General features: G+C 38.6%; 1 protein-coding gene across 9 annotated transcripts in view; it reads left to right on the forward strand.

Moving 5' to 3' along the window:
• Window positions 1–17,491, forward strand: part of SPAG9 (sperm associated antigen 9) — a 65,855-nt gene that overhangs the window by 22,154 nt on the left and 26,210 nt on the right. For 5 of the 9 annotated variants that reach the window (XM_037406927.1, XM_037406951.1, XM_037406936.1 and 2 more), the window contains exons 4-8: window positions 5,002–5,096; window positions 9,935–10,088; window positions 14,499–14,709; window positions 15,249–15,348; window positions 16,492–16,613. In XM_037406927.1, the coding sequence (XP_037262824.1) occupies window positions 5,002–5,096; window positions 9,935–10,088; window positions 14,499–14,709; window positions 15,249–15,348; window positions 16,492–16,613 (682 nt within the window). Of the gene's footprint in view, window positions 1–5,001; window positions 5,097–5,647; window positions 5,954–9,934; window positions 10,089–14,498; window positions 14,710–15,248; window positions 15,349–16,491; window positions 16,614–17,491 lie in introns of those variants that run through there. The other 4 variants (XM_037406986.1, XM_037406977.1, XM_037406997.1 and 1 more) reach the window with 2 other exon arrangements.

Here is a 17,491-nt window from a genome sequence, read left to right on the forward strand (position 1 = left end):
ACACAGCCACAAGGCTGGATTCAATGGTCTAATCAAAAAGTCTTCAGACCTTTGCTCTATAGACTTAGAAAGGAGTTTTGCTACTCAGCTGTAGCTTTTACTGTTCTGTTTAATAGAAAATTCCCTGTATAAAGGCAGTCCTGTCTTCTCTACATACCTGTTGGTGCTTTTTTTGCCTTTGCTGCAAAGAGATGATGCACTGCTGCTAGTGACTCTTTCAGAGCAAACCCCCTGAGCAGGAAGTAAAGGGTCTTTCTTGAGTTTTCTGCATAGTTAATGAGGTGCACTTCAAAACTGTGGCACTGGCTTTAGAAAGGCTCTGCTGAAGGCTGTTCTACTTTTATTACTCAGTTGGGAAACTGAGACAAAGCAGAACTTTAGCATCTGCTTGAGAGTTGCCTAACACCTGTGGCACTACTCGAAACAGATTTCCAAAATAAAACTTTATTTTCTTTTTAAGGAAGTGATTCTCTTTATCCTTTGGTAAACACAAGGCTAAGATGGTTCAATATCTCTTTCCCTGACACACAGAACATAGGCTTAGTTTAATGAAGCATAATTGGGCCATGGAAGTTTCTCAGTGTTCTGCACTGATACAATGTGACAGAACAGTGAGCCTGTCGCTGGCATTGGGAATGTACTTTGTCAGGTTCATTTGGATATATTTATCCCCTGCAAAAGTCCCTGTATAGGGAAACGGCAAGAGAAGGCCAAATGGAAGTTGTCTAGTTACAACTGTGGGTAACCATGGGTACCAGGCACAGTGTCTTGAGGTCAGACTTTAGGTATGTGTTCAAGCAAATAGTATTTCTAAAGCTTTATGCTAAGCATTAACAACTTGGTGTAAAGGGCTGGATTGAACATCTTTACGTACTATTGTATCTGCCAGCAACATCATCTTGTATGTGGTTAAAGATGTGTCAAGCTCACCAGTGGGAATGGTGTTTTTACTTGGATGACAAGGTCACCGCAAATAATTAAAGGTAAAAGGTAGTTACATGGAAGTATGTTTAGGACTTCTGTACTGAATCAAGGAGATTCTAGAGATGTCCGTTACCTTAATAAATGGAGATTATGTGGGACACAGAAAGTTCTATATATACACAGTTGGTGGCACATTCCCAAAGGGAGGAGCTGCTTGTGCCAAACCTGATTGGATCCGCAGGCTGAGCAGTGAGGGCTGTAGCCCTGAGCCTGGTCTGACAGCAAAAGAATTACTAAAACCTGTCCTGGGGGAGTTAAAGCATTGACACAAAAAGGAAGGACTGAGAGAGAAAGGAAGGTATAAAGGAGATGCTTTCAACCTGGTTAAGGAAAACGTGCAGGTAACAATAACCACAACATGGTATACACGCTTTTGTTTGTGACAAAGAAAATACCAGGCTTGTGTGCGTTGGGAGTGGTCGTATTTGTAAGGGTAGGAATAGAAACTGGTGACAGGATGTTAGTTGTCTTTCACTGAATGCTGAGGTTTAAGACACAGAAAAACCTGTAACACTTTCTGCAGTTGTAGAACTTGTCATGTGCCATACGAGGAAACAGATCTGAGTATTTTTTCAAGACGGAAAGACGTTGCGTAATTGTCATGTGCATTCGGAGGGAATGACTTCCATGTTCATGCTGGAGTGTCCTCAAAAGTTCATTGTAGTCAGTTTGCACGTGTTGTGACCTAAAATGAGCTAACACGTGAACTGTGGAATGCTGTTAACTAAATAAGGTAATTCTTCCACGTTCTGAGTTTATCTTTAATCCCCTCAGCTAATGGTAATTGAGCAATGTATTTAATTGCAGCAGTGCTGAAGTGGTCAGTGTTTATGATGTCTTCCTTGAACAGTTGGTCGTAATGAAAATACTTGTGAAATTCAGGGGCAGCAAGGTGAGCTGTCAGTAGTGAAAGGTTAAAGATGATTAAATATTGACTGCAACTTTTATTGAAGAGCAGGGTAGTAGATATAGTCCTTTGTCATCTGCCCTTCAGCATAACTTTGGTAAGAATTGTGCTGAGTAGGGAGCAATTAAATCAATGTAAGTCTATTTTTAAATTGTCAGTAATATTAAAACTATTTCTTTGGATAGCTGAGAAATCTCAAAACATAGAAAAACTTCTGATCAGATTTTGAGCACTGAGAATTCTAGTGCATTAATTGGTTAGGCTTTTTGGTTTGGGTGGGTTTTTTTTATCAGGATGGCACTTCAAGTATATGCTGAGGCTTAGAGTAATTTAGATTGAAAAGACCTCTGGAGGTCATCTGGTTCAGATCCCAGTGGTTTTGGAGGGAGTCTTCAAAATTTGTATTATAGATGAGCAGTTACAGTGAACTAACCTCCCAATAAGCTACAGTATTTATTAGTTCAGCCTTTTGATTAACTAATTTCTAGAAGCTGAGAATCCATGCCCTGTGTCTCATGACTGTACAGCCCCAGCCGTGTGGTTGCCCTGTCAATGGGTAGGGAGGGGAGGGGAGGAAATCTGTTCCTTGTGGACGATGTTTCAGTATTGTCAACTTGTGTCCTGGAGACCCTGGATCAAGACAGTGTGTGGACTTTACACGGGGGCACTGTTCTGATTTTTGGGACACCACAGGCATGTATAGCCTGGATCTGGAGAGAAATTGCCAAGCTGCACTACACATGTATTTGTTTTTTCATCTTATTTTTGTGTTCCTATAGCTTATGCACTTTATGCTGAACTACGTGACCTACAGATTTTCATCATTTTACCATCAGCATCATTTTCATCTGCAAACAATACTAAACTTCGTAGTCCTTTAAATTGACCTGCCCTCTAGCCTCTGTATGTGGGCAATAAATATGATGAGACATTTCAGTAAACAAAAGAATACACTGAGAGGGGGGAAGAAAGTAGGTTAAACCATGTACTCTGCAAAACACGAAAGTTGTGCAGGTTTTAATGACCTATTCTTCCCCCCCCCCCCATGTGTTAGTTGTTCCTGGAAAGGTACTACTTACTCAGCTTCCGTTCACTAGCTAAAAAGCACCCCAGATGTTCTGTTTAAAATTTTACTTCAAGAAACCAATTGGTGTACTGCAAACCGAAGTGTTTGTGGGTAGGTCAGATTGTGTTCATTAATATCTTCCCTCCCATGATGAGGGAATACATGGGCAGGATACAGGTGGTTTAATGTGTATTTCAAAGTTATGAATTATTTTTTCCCTGGAATTTCTAAATTAATGTGAATTATAATAAACTCGTGTAAAACTATGCACAGGAATCATTGGACCACCTAATTTTGGTTGCTTGGTGAAAAAAAGAAAAACCAAGAATTGTGGATAGTTGAAGGTGGAGCTTTCACGTTTTGATTGCTCCTGTGTATGACTAAGCTTTAAAAAAATTCAGAAAGCAAACAAGATGGTCCTAGTAAAATGCTGCTTTTATGTCATTTTGTTGGAGGATAAATTTTTTTAAGCTTTTGACAGCAGTTAAAGTATATTATATAACATTTCTCTAAAAATAGTGAGATTTTTGTTTTTCTGGTCTGAATTACGTTGAGTTCAGGTGAATGGTGTGACGACCAGGATCTGTACGTAACCAGTATTTACCATGTAAGCTATTGATTTATAGAATATCCAGCAATCAGGGTATCTTAAGCCGATTGACTCTACCAGAAAATTCTCGGACTAAGGATATATATATTCAGATATAGCTAATGCTGGCAAGCAGTGTTTGTGGAAAAGCTGCTGTTAATTGAAGTTAATAGTATGTGAAGGTCAAGCTTTACTGGCCTTGGACACATCAGTGCTGACTCGAAAGTAACACGGAGATGTAGGTTTCCAGGTCCAGCTGAATTCAGTCCTAATGTATACAACTGCCCCCAAAATAAAAGGTTATCTATTATGGGTTGTACCAGTGCCTGTTAATAACACTATTCTATGAGTTTGTGTATACCCTTTCCAGAATAGCAGAAGAAATAACAGTTTTACAGAATAGGTTTGGTTTTTTTTTCTCTAGAGGAAGCCTTTGAGATATGACCTGAATATGTCTCAGGAAAAAAGTACACTACATTCTTTTGCAGTACACCTATGATTTCTTTCTTTCTTTCTTTTTTTTTTTTTTTGGTGGTGTTGAGAGTGCCCTATTCATCTGTGAAACGTGAGTGCTGGAGTGCTAAAAATACCAAGTGTCACGTAGGCTTCTCTTCAGGCTTTCCCAGTTTTCATTTCAAAGACGTATACATCCAAATTCACCTTTTGGAGTGATGCAGCGATACCTGTTACATCTCACCATGCGTGTCTTGGATCGGTTACATGCTGGGTAGCATTATCCTTTGGCCGATTGGAATCAGGGTTTGTTAAATAAGTCATGACTGCAGGAGTCTGCATGTGGGCCTGTGGCTCTCTCGTAAAAGAGAGTAAGGAAGCAAAGCTGCTCTTGAGTGCTAAAACCCCACAGGCGCTCAGTCCTTTTTATGAGATGTCAGTCTAGATAATTTAATACCAAACTTCACTTCTAGAAAAGACAGAACAGTAAAATTTTTTTGAATGTTAGAAAAGGTGCTGACTTCATATTTCTGCCTCTGGAAATAATCTGATTCTTGGTTTGTGGATTCATTACATTTAATATTTGAGGTGCATATTCTCTCACCTTCACAGTACTTGGCAATTAGGTTATAGTGAAATGTATTGTGTCATAATAAACCTTAATATCTGCTGGGCATAGAGGTCTTCGCCTCCAAAATTAATTTGAACCTGGTACTTCTGTTCAAAACTCTTCACATGCACTTTGTGTGCCCTTGGGATGTTTTCCTGTGCATGAAAGTTTTCCAATTTTTTTATTTATTACAGGCATCTCTTCTGGTTTGTGGTTTTACACACTGTATAATTTTGCTTCTTTCTTTATCTGTTTCTTTAATGTTTCTGAATGCTTTTACTATTTTTAGCACTGCAGGGGAAGATTATATTATATTGGCCAAGAATTACACAGTTGTAGTAAAAGTAAATGTTACTAAATATTTCTTGCTGTTTCTCTGTCCTTTTAAACAGATGATTCACAATTATATGGAGCACTTGGAAAGAACCAAACTTCATCAGCTAACAGGGGGTGATCAGCTAGAATCCACAACACACAGTAGAATTAGGTAAGCTATTTATTACGCTCTCGCCCTGAAATGAAAGAAAAAAAATCCATTCATTTGTGTTTGCAAGACTTTGTTCTTTAATCCTACAACAACGGTTTGGCTGATTCGGAAAGATTTGTTGTATGATTGGAATGTGGTAAGAGAATAGTGTAGAAATCAGTAGAAAGAGGCTTTTGCTGCTGTACTGGTAAACGTTGAGATATACTTTGTACGTTAGCATTAAACAATTTTGGCTTTTTTGAGTGTTTGCATTTGGGTAGGCAGGGAAAAATGTCAGAGCTGTCCCAAAATAATTGATACCTTGCTGTGGCTTTGTGTACGGGTTGATGAAGGGCTTGATGAAGGGGTGCATCGTGGTACCCATTTGTTCTGAGGGCTTGGTGTGAATATATTATGCAGATTTGGAAGCTCTCTAGCCTATGAACTTGGTGTGGAAGGAGGGGAGAATAACTCCCGGGCTGGCTGTGTCTCTGCGTTGCTGCATAGATGCTGCGAGGAGCCCGGCGGCTCTGGGCGCGAGGGGGAGGAGAGCGGTGATGTCATTGCTCTGGAGCTGCTGCAGAAGAGTGGAAAGCTGCTGCTGATGGCATTGTTTTTGTGGCAGCGGCTGAATGACAGACTTTGCCTACAAAGATACACCCTCGGCCCCTGTGTAGCCTTCTTGGTTCCGGCGTTTCACCATGCCAGCGCAGCGCCATGAATCCTGGATGCATGCTGCTGTTTGTGTTTGGCTTCGTTGGCGGGGCGGTGGTCATTAACTCGGCTATCTTGGTATCTCTCTCTGTTTTGCTGCTCGTGCACTTTTCTATTTCTACTGGTGTGCCAGCTCTGACGCAGAACCTACCAAGGATACTCAGGTACTCTGACCTACTGAACCTTGGCTTCATGTGCTCTTTCTTTCTCTCTGCTTTCCGTTTTCCTTTCAAACAGAAAGAGCAACAATAAATTAAAGATGTAAATTATTCATACATTTCAGATTCTTTTGTAAACATAGTATTTATGGACTGGGGTATGGCAATATAGTTTTTTAACATGCTCAAATTTAATTTACTTATTTAAGCAAGTAAAAGGTCAGTTTATGTATATCTATTTTTAATTTATTTTTTAAGAAAGCTGTTAATACTGGTTTGTTGTAACCTGCAAAAAACGCTGTGATGGTAATGTCATGGGTAAAGCCCACCATTCAGTGTATTGTCAGGTACTTTGCTGGTTTTTGTGTAGCCATAAATGTATGCAGCCTGAGGCCTTGTACTATTAAATCTTACTTTTTTTGAATCCAAAGTGTCATGTAAGACCAGTTCATTGATAATCTCAAAACCACAGTGATTAGTTGATCACATTATTTAAAAAAAAATAATATCTGATGATTGCTTGGTGGGGAAAAAGTCTTTCATTATTTAAGCATTAGAACTCTTAAAGCCTATTCACTATTGTTCAGCCGAATGTTATCCTCTCCTCTTTTTCTATACTTGTATGGCAGGTTGCCAGCTCTGTCTGACCCTGTCCCGTCCCCCCCCCCCCCCCAAGTTATGTTCTGTTTGTCCTGGCTGCTTCGAGCGGTGGCAGAGATGCGTTAGAATATTGTGACCAAAAGTAATCTTGACATGGTTTAGTACTCTACTTAAAAATGGGAAACAGCTGGAAAAGTTTTAAAATGTATCTTTATGACCTGCAAACTTGACATACTTTAACTGTGGTTCGTAAATTTTAATAGTAAACAATATTTAGAAGGGCCAAATGCTGGAAAACAGTGTCTTCTGAAAGAGCTGTGTGACTTTTTCTCCTTAAAACAGTGCATGTAGACTTTGGATGGTAGTACACATTTAACTGGGGTCTGAGCACAGGATTGTTCTAAAGGTTTAAAGCCAAATCAATAGATAAATAACAGTTATTAGTAGCTGATAATAAATGTGTATTAATATTTAAATAAAAAGGAATAAAATAAATCTAAAGTAACTCTTTATAGAATGATCTAATTAGTAAGGCTGTGCTTATTTGTTTTGGGGGTTTCTCCCCACTTTTAATAACACCCAACACAACCAAAAAAGCGAAATATTCAATGTTATGTTCACTAACTTCTATTATATTTTTTATATATTTAAGTAGTCAGACGGTTTAGTAAACAGTGTTTTTGTAATGTGCTTTTGCTCCACTGGAGAATATTTGATGGACTTGGGGGTTTTTGGGAAGCTGTGTTTTTTCCCGCCCATAGTAATTTGCTTTAGGAACTACAGGAATTGGAACTCACTTCTGTAGTCTTTTATTCATTTGAAAAAGATAAAAATACAAGATGAAGGATGTAATTGTAGAAGAATTGTTCTATTTTTTTAACACTAGTCGGATTTTAGAACAGAGCATCTGGTTGTTTATCCTAAAGGTTCCTGTAAATGCTTCAATACATCACTTCAGAGTATTAGTTTAGGCTTTTAAAACACGTGCTTGCCTTCTGCTCACTGCTGTATTTTCAGATATTTCTTGGATATTGGGGGAGTAGAAAGGTTCTTTGCTTTCCGGTCAACAACCAGTGAAACATGTTGAAATTGCTTCAATCTAATCAGATAATTTCTTTTAACGCAAACATGCACATAATAACCCTCACTTCGGAAATAAGCTCCCTTTTCAAACTTACACTGTGTATCTTGCAATGCGCGTGAACTGCTGTTTTAGCACAACAAAATACATGTATTATAAATTTTATTTCAAACTATTCCACGAATGTCAGTTGTGACCTTTTTTTTTGGTACGCATTTTGTTAAATTATCTTTTTCTGAAGACTTCAAAGAAGATAAGCTTTGTGGCATATCCTGCAAGTAAGCAAATCTGGTTGCCCTGAACCATGGCTGCGGGAGGCGGTTTCCAAAGCGAAGGGCCCTATACAATGCATGCTTTATCGCTGCCTTTCTTTTCCACTGAAGGGCAGCCTTTTTTCCCTTTTTTTTTTTTTTTTTGTTGTTGCTGGACTTCTTAACCAATGAAATGGTTTCAGTCTGTCTTTTGACATAAGCTTAGATTATGCGGTGTGTCTTTTGTTCCCCACACACACGAGAGTTGTGGGAAATCTAAAGAAAAGCAGAACCTGGTACAATAGCGGGAATTGCTAGGATCAAATTCTGTGTAGTTCTGCGACTATATTTCGTGAAGACATTTCAGCTCAGTTTGCAAATGCTGCAACAGTATCGTATGCTTTTTATTTTGTAATGCTGATTAATTTTGCTTTACTGGTTTTGCTGCCTACTTTGCTCTGCTGAACTACTTCTGAATTAACGACCTAACTGGGAATAATATTTATGAAAGGCCAAGGTACATGCAATATGAGAATTAGTTGCAAAGATTTTTGTGACAAGGAGCATCTTTGTATACCTGTAGTGGAAAGGTTCATGCCCATTAAAATTGTGTGCTTTTTGAACATGGTTTTTTTTTTCTAGTGTTGTAAAATTTACCGGAAGGAGTTTACTGCTTAATTGCTAAATGCAATCCTTTCTTGATTACCTTTTCTTAAAAAAAACAACAAACAAAACCAAAAGAAAAATTATAAATGTGCTTAGCTTTTCCTTTTGCTTTTCAATACTCCTGTCATGGTTTTGTGTATAATTTATATGCAGATACTAATTCTGCACAGAATTTTGCCTAGGTTACGTTTTAATTTGTGAAAAGCCTTACAAAAGAAAGTAGATGTGGTTGCAATTTGAGTTTTTATAATGCTAACATGCAAGATCTCTCAGATCTTAATATTTTGTCTGGACTATCTCTGCAGGGGTAATTAAAGGCAGTGCTTTCTTTCAAGCATAATTTTCTGCCTTCACTTGTGTACACTTTTACTTTCTGTCTTCAGTATACTTAAAGCTGTGCTAGTTGATTACAGTCCTTCTTTTCTGTATTTCATTGTTCTGACTGGACAAATACTTTGCTTTATCTCAATACTATGCCTGTTGATATTTTTCCTTTCCAGGGTTGGCTGTAGCATCCTATGAATTGTATTCTACACAATGTTTTTTGTCTCTTGCTAGCATGACAAATGAATCTTTTTGTTCACTGATCACAGTACTGATGGCAAGATGGACTTGGGGATGTTCTTTGGAGGGTCAATATACAAAGCTTTGCGATTTCCAAAGGCTGTTTGCCATAGGGAAGTGATAAAGGTAGCAGAGATGGTGAAGAGTTGGGATGAAGTAATTTGTGTTACTGGCACAAGCTGTTGTGTGGCTTTATGTTGAAGTAGAGTGTTGAACTGATCTTGGTTAAAAGCACGCAATTTTTGACTGTCAGGTGGTTTTAACATTGTTAATTCCTTGACCCATTTTTTCACAGTTTTACAAATCTGTGTAATTCCTGTGGTCTTCAGAAAAAATCCATACCTTTTGAGAAGAGTTGGGCTTTAAGCTGATTATTTCCAACTTTCGAAAATGCTTCTGTTAATGGTTTAGCTGTTGTAGAAATTAGATGGTTACTGTCTTGCAAAAAAAAAAAGTGCAAAATGGTATTTTTAAGAGTGGCTGCTGAAAACTGTAATTTAGTCTGAAATAAGGAAACTTCCATCTTACACTCCTGTTTGTGTTCCATTTCTGTAATACTTTTGTTTACTATAGATTAGCTACAGAGCGATCAATAACTGCTGTCTAAAGCCACAGAATAGACTATTTGCAAACAAATTATGCGGAATGAGGAATTATTAGGCATTGTAATACAAACTGTGTGTGCTACTTTGTATACTTAGAGTGCGCAGTGTATGAATGTTTGAACCTGTAATTTTCCCACTTCCTTGCTGATTTCAGAGGCATACAGGAAAATAAATTGTGTGCTATCTGAAACGGCTGATGAAACCTGTCTCTCTCAAACAGAAAGGAGCGTCCGATATCATTGGGCATCTTCCCGTTACCTCCAGGAGATGCACTGCTTACGCCAGAAACTCAGAGAGAAGCAGGGGAGACGCCTGGGTCGGAGCACTGGAAGTTCCACGAGCTAAGCCAGCCACGGTCCCACACAAGCCTGAAGGTGAGCACTCAGCTTGGCTGCCTTGGGTATTAGGAGAAGCTCCTGTAAATGGATCATAGTTTCTTGATGGGAAGGAAAGTTGAAGGGGAGGAGGGAAAACCCTAAGCCAAGTATGTTGCTTACTCCAGTGAACTTTGGTGGAACTTCCTGGAAGAAATAGTTTGGGTTGCGTTTTCCAAATGAGGAGTAATACAGGCTAGTTCGCCTCTTACTCCCAGGAGTGGTGGGTTTTTGTTTCTGACCAAGGACCCTTTCCAAAGGTCAGTGGCTTGTCCTTTACATGCTAGATATGTAACTAGATATTGTAAACAGGTCTGCTGCTTTAATATTGTTTTAGAAGGAAAACTTCGATTACTGCGCCCGCAGTACTCCTACCGCAGCCTCTGTCTACTCTCAGGCGTATAGTGTAGGTATACTGCAGAGCTGAGAATGACCTAACGTTCCTAAATTAGCCTGTGATAATGATTTCCCTTACATGTAGCTTGGCTGTAATTCCTGCAATTGTTCTGTCTTCCAACAGTGAGAGGGTGGCATAGAGCAAGCTGCAGAAATGGAAAAATGGGGGAGTGGTGCTGGAGTGTGGTGAATCTGGCAGTCAGGACTAGCGTGCAGTAACAACACAGCGGGAGGAAGGATCTGCAGGGTGAAGAACTCCAGCATGTGTAAAGCCTCCCTATATATTTATGTTGATGAGGGTTTTTTTGGAAGGCTGGGGATGTACTGTTATTTCTGCAAAGGCATACAGCCGAGGAGGATTTCCTCTTAAGTGAACTTAATACCTAGCAGGGAAATAATACTAAAACTGATAAGAGTTAAAAAAGCTAGGCAGAAACAATTGGACCCCAGACTTCCCCCCCCCCGAGGTCATATAGAGACAATGGGAAGTGTAAGTAATGGTTAACTACAAACCGTATCAAAGTGACAACAGGAGTTTGGATCAAAAAATTAGTCACTTTAAACTCTTGGCTAGGGCCGTTTTTTGAACTTAAATTTGTCCTGTTCCCTTTGTGCCAATTAACATCAATAAATTGACAGACTTTAGGAGAGGTCACTGAAATACATCTTAGTTATGACTAAGAGTAGGTGGAGATGAGTTACAAAGAGCAGCCTGATCCCGTCCTGTCCCCTCAGAAAATTATATTGGTTACTATATATTGTCAAAACAGGCTTCTTGGTATAGTTCTTCTAAAAACAATGGACTGCTGAGAAAGAATTCACAAAACAGCACAGACTGTAATTTTTCAAACCTAGTTAGTCAGTTCTTTAGGTCCAAAGCTGCATCTTTGCTTTTTGGCTGTGAATGCAAAGTGCTTCTGAAGTGAACCTGTTGAATAATGTGATATATTGAAGTCATAACCAGAAACTTTTTCTCTTAATACTTTTAATTTCTGCTAATACTTCTAACATAAAGTACAAGGCACAAGCAAGCTTCTGCTGCTTTCAGGCATCTATTTTCCATTCATGCATGAACATTTCATTAATGGTCAGTGTTTTCTCTAAAAGTGTAATAAAAAGTAGGTGTCAGGCAGAAATCCAGACAAAAAGAGTGAGTATTCTTTCTGTAGCTTGTACAGAAGTGAGTGACATTGCTGGAGATCATTGTAAGACGACATACAGTCATGTACCAGTCATTCTCTCCTTATTTCTACAAAGTATTGCTGATGAGCTATACTACTTCAGATTTAATTATCTAATTTTTAAACTAATTTTTTTTTTTTTCCAGGAAAAAGTATTTTGGAAACATTGCCAAAAAAAGTGAGATTTGCTAAGTCAACACAGCACTGACTTTCAAAGGCTTAGGCCTTGAGATATTTTGATTCATTCATTGTTGCTTAATGGAATTGCATTTCATTTTCATTAGTTCTAGAACAAACATTCATGATAGTTTAATCAGTTTTGTTTCCAAGAGTTAGCTAAAAAAATACAGTAGATAATAAAAGTCAGAACTGTAAAATAGATGAGGTGATTTGAAATTCCTTTAAGGAAAGGACCATTCTCTCGCTCTTTTCTTTTGCACTATCAAGCTGGTTTTCTTGAGCTTGGTGTGTGAAAGTCAGTGATCAGTCTGTGCTGCATCAGTTAGTGGATGCTTTTGGAATACAAAGATGTAGAAACGTTTGAACAGAGCCAACAGCTCTGAGGTTTTATGCCTTGTTTGTGTGAACTCTGGATTCCCTTGGTAAGGGGTACCGTTTCCTCCCTTCTGTATCTGCTTGCTGAAGTATAAATCATTATCCAGTAGCTGAACTTCACCAGTTCAAAAGGCAATTGGGTAAATTGTGTAGCTTTTCATTTCTTTCCCCCCTCCTTTTTTTTTTTTTTTTAAATGGGCACCATGTATCATGTAATACATTTGGATGTCGGTTTTGTTGCTTTGTATAACTTCGGGTACGTGTACATGTTCTGTTCCTTTAGTGGCATCTGTTAGTTGACTGGATATTCTAACAATTATTCAGAAATAAAGTAATAATCGGTTATTTTGGAATTGACTAAAAAAGGATGGAAACTGGAGGTAATTGATAGGCAGGTCTTGAAAGTGCAGAACTTTGTTTCCAGAGCTTGAAAATTCCATGTGGGGTTATCATTATGGGATGCAAGCTTTACGTTTATGCTGATATATATAAATGTGTGTTTTACTTCCTGCCCCCCAAATTAAAATCTTAGCTTTCCAGGATGTTCCAAAAGTAAAAATCTAGAAATTACAATTCTTAGTAATCTTACACTGAATACAAATGAAAGAATGCATGCAGCTCTCTTTGGTGGTGGGTTTTTTTTTAAAAATAACCTTAAAATTCAGTTTCACTTCCTTCTCAAAAAGGGATGCTAACGGTACGATGAATTCGTGCTTTAAAATCTACACTGCTTTGTTCTTGACAAGTTTAGGTTTCCTGATCTAACAGGTCTCTTTAAACGTCTCAGACTTAAAAACCTTAAAGAAATTTTTATCAAAACTTACCATCCTGCCTTCATTTTGCATATACCAGCCTCAGTGTTTCATCTTGAGTTTTCCCAAGGAGACTGCTCTAGTGCTGTGTGCTTGGTCTAAGAAGACCAATTTGTTTTCATATCTGCAGTGAGCTCTTGTTCCCTGTTACATGCTGTTTAAGTCAGAGTTAAGACATCTGGATGCTGATATGGCTCTGGTCATGAATGAGAGGTAAAATGTGAATGAAAGGAGACAAGGTCCAGAAAAGGGCTATTAGTATTATCAGGTAGTAGCTTCTAGTTCTATCAAACACAGCCTAGCCTGCCCTCAGACATGGTGCCTGATGCAGCCCTGTCTGAGTAATGCTCATCATCCCAAATCCAGCAGCTGGATTAATAATCTGTGGTTCTTGATACCATGTCGCTGTAATGCGAGTAGCCAGGGTTGGTGGGGATGGGCACTGGGGCAGGGAGGATGCTGCAGGTCCAGCACCTGCAAATCTGTCCCGTGGCGAAGAACAAGCAGTGGTGGGGGCTTACCTTTGGGAAACAGAGGGGTTGAGCCAGGTGGGGAGTGCAGACAGTAGATAAAAAGGCCTCAAATTGTGCCTTTTTGTGATATTAGGAAATACCTAATTTATCTAATATCTAATGTGCCTGACAGTGGATATTAGGAAAAATTTCTTCACCAAAAGGGTTGTGAACCGTTGGAACAGGCTGCCCAGTGATGTGGTTGAATCGCCATCCTTGGAGGTATTTAAGATGTGTACATGTGGCACTTAAGGACATGGTTTAGTCGTATTTTAAACTGTTGCCAGGAATCCACTTCTAAGAAGGAGCTATTTACTGCTGTTGCGTAGTTGATATGAAATCTAACCAGACAAGTAGTCCCTGCACTTCAGTGTCTCATTCCCGATGTCATCCATCCAGGGCTTGCAGTTCAGATTGGAAAGCACATAAAACAGTTTGAGTGAAGTGATTGCAAATACTATACTACTTTGTCAGTTAAATCCATGTTCTGCATCAGTGCTTCAACGTCTACTTTTCAAGAAGATGTTTTAAGACCTCATGCACATTTTGAGCAATAAATTTTATAATAGCTTTGGGAAGATTCAGCAGTTCATTGTGCAGCTAGAAGGGTTATTGGTAGAGTAATGCTGCTTGTTGTCTGGAAGACTTAATAGAAAAGCACCCTAAAGTTGTGACGATAATTATCAACTGAGATCAAGCATTAGTATTAAAAATAAGGGCATGTTTTATGTAGCTATAACTTCCTTAAAAGAATTGAAACAGCCATAGTCTGAAGATGAATTTGGCAGTACTGGCTTAAAGTATTCCTTGCATTCCTGTTCCTTTGTATTTGCATATTCTTCAGTAAAATACAGTAATGTTGGTGCTTATTCTTCAGTTTATATGCCTAACTCTTCTAATAATACTTCATCTTATGTTCATTATTTTTTTTTAATGGTAATTGCTCCATTTTAGGATGAGCTCTCTGATGTTAGCCAGGCAGGCTCAAAATCTACTACTCCAGCATCCACAGCTGCTTCAGATGTACCTGTACTGCCTGCTGAAACCCCTCAAAAGGAAGATGCTGAAGGGCTTGCAAAGGACACAGATATGCCGAATGAGAAGCTGGACGTAAGCAAGAATATTGAAGTACAGGTAGCTCAAGAGACAAGAAACGTGTCCACTGGTGAGCTGCTTCAACTTTTTAGTGCGTGGTTACTATACACCTCATATTTAATCAGTTATCTTAATTGTTGTACCACAAATGAGGAATGGTTTTTTTTACTCAGTGTTTTTAGGAGTACAGAATGTTCGTAAAAGATACAAGTCTGTTTATTGGTGGCTTGTGTCCTTATTGTTCTAGAATCAGAATTACTTATGACGTTTCCTTGTAAACAGCAGAAGTGGCACTGATCTAGACACAAGAAGTCATGGGAAGATAAGACGTCTGCTTGGTTTTATTATGGAAGTAGTGGAAAATAATTACTGTTGGATGGCTTAAATTCATGGCTTAAAACTAGAAATCCCAGTGTCTGCACTAGAGGATCAAAATGAATAGGTCTTCTCATTTAATTATCTACGTGTAGTTGTTAGTGATCAATCACCAAAGTTGTTATTAATTGGTCACCAACTTAGTAGACTTCTGTTCAAAGACTTACCAAGGTAATACCGTATGTCACAGTGATTTGTTTTTTTTTATGGAGGTATACCATTGCTTTTTCCTAGGTGGAAATGAAAACGAAGAAAAATCTGAAGTTCAGGCAATCATTGAGTCAACTCCGGAGTTGGATATGGATAAAGACCTCAGTGGATACAAAGGTTCCAGGTGAGTTGTATTTTCTGAGTAGGAAAACCAGTTTTAGAAGATACCAGACTTCAGTGTTGAACTCATGACTTGTTCAGAGATTTTACCAGACTGAGATCACGCATTATATGATGAGTTTTCTAATTCTGTGACCTTATTTTCCCAAATTCCTCAGGACGTTTTAAGTGCAACAGCAGTTCTTCGTTCCGTTGCTACACCTGGTGAATATTTAGGGTATTTCATATTACAGCAGACTTAAGAATGCTTAAATACTCTGTCCGTATTTCAACCAAAGGGTCTATACCAAAAGGTTTTTTTTCTCCCTGGATCAAGGTTTTGAGGTAGTAGCAGTTTCCCGGCTGGGCCTTTGTGTTTTCACCCATATCTTTAAAATCTGGATTTATGACTGACTTTGCAAATGTTCCAGCATTTATTTTTCCTGATTCTGGTGGTGGAATGACAGTGCTGGCAGAATGCTCTTGCCTGAGCCTGCTTCCTTGCAGGCTTTCACTCGTGAAGGGTAACATTTCTTTGAAAAGCTCTAAAGCCCCATAAAAAATAATAAACAAGTGCTGTTTTGGTAGCAGCGTGGTGGTGGTGTGCCTGATCTTTTAGGCAAGCCCTGAACAGTTCAGGATTTAGCCACAAGTCCTTCAAATCTGTTATGTATCTGTGTGTTTCGTTCTTGTGAGGAGATGGCAAAATTTACCTTGTATAGTGAGTGTTAATGGCATAAAATCTTTGTGACAAAGGAGCCCCTTTTCTGGCCGGAGGAATATTTTGATCTCTATTCAGTACTCTTGTGTTCTCGTTACCTTAAATTACTTGAAGTTTGTCTGAGCTGTCTGTTGTTTAGGCATTTGCACTGACTAAGTCCTGACAGGGCTGAATTTCTGTATACCAAAACTTGATATGCTTTATTTTATTAAGATCTTGACCAGCTCAGTATCAGCAGTGACCTCAAGTTTGGGATTTTGATGCCAAAGTAGTATTTGAAAATAGAATCTAGGACTCTAAGCCAGATGAAGACTGCTGAGAATTTTACTTCTGTTTTTTGGGGGGGGTATCAAGTGAATTGCTGGTAAAAACACAGAGAAAACTTTTTTTGGTGTGGGATTTTTTTCTTTCTGCTTTTTTTATGGCTTGTTTTATTTCTTTGAATAGCACTCCCACCAAAGGCATAGAGAACAAAGCATTTGACCGTAATACAGAATCACTCTTTGAAGAGCTGTCATCTGCTGGTTCTGGCCTAATTGGAGATGTGGATGAAGGTGCAGATTTACTGGGTAAGAAAGGTTATTTAGACATGCTGTTTACAGGAATTTTTCTTGTTAGTGGAGTTCTTAATTATCCTTGCTGGGTTTACTCTTAGGCTTAATTTCTGTTAAAATCATTTGAGCGTCATCCTAAGGTGATCATTAGAATGCAAGAACCAGGAGAAAGTGTTGTTTGTTCTTTCAGTATAACGATATCAGCCTTAATCTTTTGGGGCACTTCTTAAGCTATTCTCTATTTCAGTTTTCCCTGGATGTTCTTTGACAGAAGGATTTTTATCTTCAGCAAGGATTTTTATCTTCAACTAGTTGTAGGAAGTTTAATTCAGATTGTGCCCAATCTGTAATGGCCTGGCTTTATCACCTGTCTCTATGGAATTTAACTTGTAAGACAGAACTGCAGCAGAATGCGATGGTGGTAAATTGAGAATCAGATTGTTAATTGAAAGAGGAACCCATGTTCTCTCTGAACAGCTCGCTGTTGCTGGTGTGCTGACTGAACAAAATGTAGATTTCGGGAATATGAGCTGATCAGGAGAGAAAAAAAAAGTCATTAAAAGAAGGCTCTTTCTATAAACAATGTAAGATATTTTTGGCCATATCAAGGTTCAGGCCTCATTTTGAAATAATGAAATCTGGTACTATGGAATGTATAAAATGCAGATTGCCACTCTTGTGTGTTTTAGAAATGGCTTGTATAAAGAAATCAGCAGTTTGCTTGTGTTGACTGATCCGGCAAAAAAATACAGATTGTTAGTAGTAGTATTTAGAACCATTGTGTGTACAGTCTGGATTTCTGGTTGGTCAGTGTTCCACCAGAAACTTATTTTCCATCAAGTAGGTGACATTTTTTCCAAGTATTACTTAAAAGGACTAATGGGCCTATCTCT

This window comes from Falco rusticolus, chromosome 1, assembly GCF_015220075.1.
Source record: "Falco rusticolus isolate bFalRus1 chromosome 1, bFalRus1.pri, whole genome shotgun sequence".
Classification (NCBI taxonomy): Eukaryota; Metazoa; Chordata; class Aves; order Falconiformes; family Falconidae; genus Falco; species Falco rusticolus.